General features: G+C 47.9%; 1 protein-coding gene across 1 annotated transcript; it reads left to right on the forward strand.

Moving 5' to 3' along the window:
- Positions 1 to 1,301: 1,301 nt before the first annotated feature.
- Positions 1,302 to 2,381, forward strand: LOC119720868 (the record flags this gene model as incomplete). Its single annotated transcript, XM_038190733.1, has 2 exons — positions 1,302 to 1,382; positions 2,334 to 2,381. Coding segments are annotated over 2 exons (129 nt in total), but the record flags the coding sequence as incomplete, so codon positions are not given.
- Between the last annotated feature and the right edge of the window lie 690 nt (positions 2,382 to 3,071).

Here is a 3,071-nt window from a genome sequence, read left to right on the forward strand (position 1 = left end):
GTGCTGAGACCACTGCTGCAGAGCCAACTACTGTTGAAATCACTTCAGCAGCCCAAACAACTACTGCTGAGATAATCACTACTGCAGGAGTGACTTCAAGTTCTGAGGCCACCCCTGTTGCAGACTTAACAACTGCTGATGTGACATTAGCTGTCGAAAGCACAACTGGTAGTGCCACAACCACAGCTGAAGCTACAAGTACAGGTATTCAGACCACAAAATCTGAAATAACTACAACTTCTGGTGTGACCACTGATGCTCAGACCACTGCTGCAGAGCCAACTACTGTTGAAATCACTTCAGCAGCCCAAACAACTACTGCTGAGATAATCACTACTGCAGGAGTGGCCAGTTCTGTGGCCACCCCTGTTGCAGAGACCACAACTGCTGATGTGACGTCAGCTGTGGAAAGCACAACTGGTAGTGCCACAACTACAGCTGAAGCTGCAAGTACAGTTATTCAGACCACAGTATCTGAAGTAACAACAACTCCTGGTGTGACCACTGGTGCTGAGACCACTGCTGCAGAGCCAACTACTGTTGAAATCACTTCAGCATCCCAAACAACTACTGCTGAGATAATCACTACTGCAGGAGTGACTTCAAGTTCTGTGGCCACCCCTGTTGCAGAGACCACAACTGCTGATGTGACATCAGCTGTGGAAAGCACAACTGGTAGTGCCACAACTACAGCTGAAGCTACAAGTACAGTTATTCAGACCACAGTATCTGAAGTAACAACAACTCCTGGTGTGACCACTGGTGCTGAGACCACTGCTGCAGAGCCAACTACTGTTGAAATCACTTCAGCAGCCCAAACAACTACTGCTGAGATAATCACTACTGCAGGAGCGACTACAGAGTCTGTGTCCACGCCTGTTTCAGACACAACAACTGCTGATGTGACATCAGCTGTGGAAAGCACAACTGGTAGAGCCACAACCACAGCTGAAGCTACAAGTACAGTTATTCAGACCACAAAATCTGAAATAACTACAACTTCTGGTGTGACCACTGATGCTGAGACCACTGCTGCAGAGCCAACTACTGTTGAATTCACTTCAGCAGCCCAAACAACTACTGCTGAGATAATCACTACTGCAGGAGTGACTTCAAGTTCTGTGGCCACCCCTGTTGCAGAGACCACAACTGCAGATTTGACGTCAGCTGTGGAAAGCACAACTGGTAGTGCCACAACCACAGCTGAAGCTACAAGTACAGTTATTCAGACCACAGTATCTGAAGTAACAACAACTCCTGTTGTGACCACTGGTGCTGAGACCACTGCTGCAGAGCCAACTACTGTTGAAATCACTTCAGCAGCCCAAACAACTACTGCTGAGATAATCACTACTGCAGGAGTGACTACAGAGTCTGTGTCCACCCCTGCTGCAGACACAACAACTGCTGATGTGACTTCTGCTGTTGAAAGCACTACTGGTAGTGCCACAAGCAAAGCTGAAGCTACAAGTACAGTTACTCAGACCACAAAATCTGAAGTAACTACAACTTCTGGTGTGACCACTGGTGCTGAGACCACTGCTGCAGAGCCAACTACTGTTGAAATCACTTCAGCAGCTCAAACAACTACTGCTGAGATAATCGCTACTGCAGGAGTGACTACAGAGTCTGTGTCCACCCCTGTTGCAGACCCAACAACTGCTGATGTGACATCAGCTGTGGAAAGCACAACGGGTAGTGCCACAACCATAGCTGAAGCTACAAGTACAGTTATTCAGACCACAGTTGCTGAAGTAACTACAACTTCTGGTGTGACCACTGGTGCTGAGACCACTGCTGCAGAGCCAACTACTGTTGAAATCACTTCAGCATCCCAAACAACTACTGCTGAGATAATCACTACTGCAGGAGTGACTTCAAGTTCTGTGGCCACCCCTGTTGCAGAGACCACAACTGCTGATTTGACGTCAGCTGTGGAAAGCACAACTGGTAGTGCCACAACCACAGCTGAAGCTACAAGTACAGTTATTCAGACCACAGTATCTGAAGTAACAACAACTCCTGGTGTGACCACTGGTGCTGAGACCACTGCTGCAGAGCCAACTACTGTTGAAATCACTTCAGGAGTGACTACAGAGTCTGTGGCCACCCCTGTTGCAGACACAACTGCTGATGTAACTTCGGCTGTTGAAAGCACAACTGGTAGTGCCACAACCACAGCTGAAGCTACAAGTACAGTTATTCAGACCACAAAATCTGAAATAACTACAACTTCTGGTGTGACCACTGATGCTGAGACCACTGCTGCAGAGCCAACTACTGTTGAATTCACTTCAGCAGCCCAAACAACTACTGCTGAGATAATCACTACTGCAGGAGTGACTTCAAGTTCTGTGGCCACCCCTGTTGCAGAGACCACAACTGCAGATTTGACGTCAGCTGTGGAAAGCACAACTGGTAGTGCCACAAGCAAAGCTGAAGCTACAAGTACAGTTACTCAGACCACAATATCTGAAGTAACTACAACTTCTGGTGTGACCACTGGTGCTGATACCCCAGCTGCAGAGCCAACTACTGTTGAAATCACTTCAGCAGCCCAAACAACTACTGCTGAGATAGTCACTACTGCAGGAGTGACAACAAGTTCGGTGGCCACGCCTGTTGCAGATACAACAACTGCTGATGTGACATCAGCTGTGGAAAGCACAATTGGTAGTGCCACAAGCAAAGCTGAAGCTACAAGAACAGTTGTTCAGACCACAGTATTTGAATTAACTTCAACTCCTGGTGTGACCACTGGTGCTGAGACCACTGCTGCAGAGCCAACTACTGTTGAAATCACTTCAGCAGCTCAAACAACTACTGCTGAGATAATCGCTACTGCAGGAGTGACTACAGAGTCTGTGTCCACCCCTGTTGCAGACCCAACAACTGCTGATGTGACATCAGCTGTGGAAAGCACCAGGGGTAGTGCCACAACCATAGCTGAAGCTACAAGTACAGTTATTCAGACCACAGTTGCTGAAGTAACTACAACTTCTGGTGTGACCACTGGTGCTGAGACCACTGCTGCAGAGCCAACTACTGTTGAAATCACTTCAGCATCCCAA

Source organism: Patiria miniata, unplaced genomic scaffold (assembly GCF_015706575.1).
Source record: "Patiria miniata isolate m_02_andy unplaced genomic scaffold, ASM1570657v1 HiC_scaffold_9, whole genome shotgun sequence".
Taxonomy (NCBI): domain Eukaryota; kingdom Metazoa; phylum Echinodermata; class Asteroidea; order Valvatida; family Asterinidae; genus Patiria; species Patiria miniata.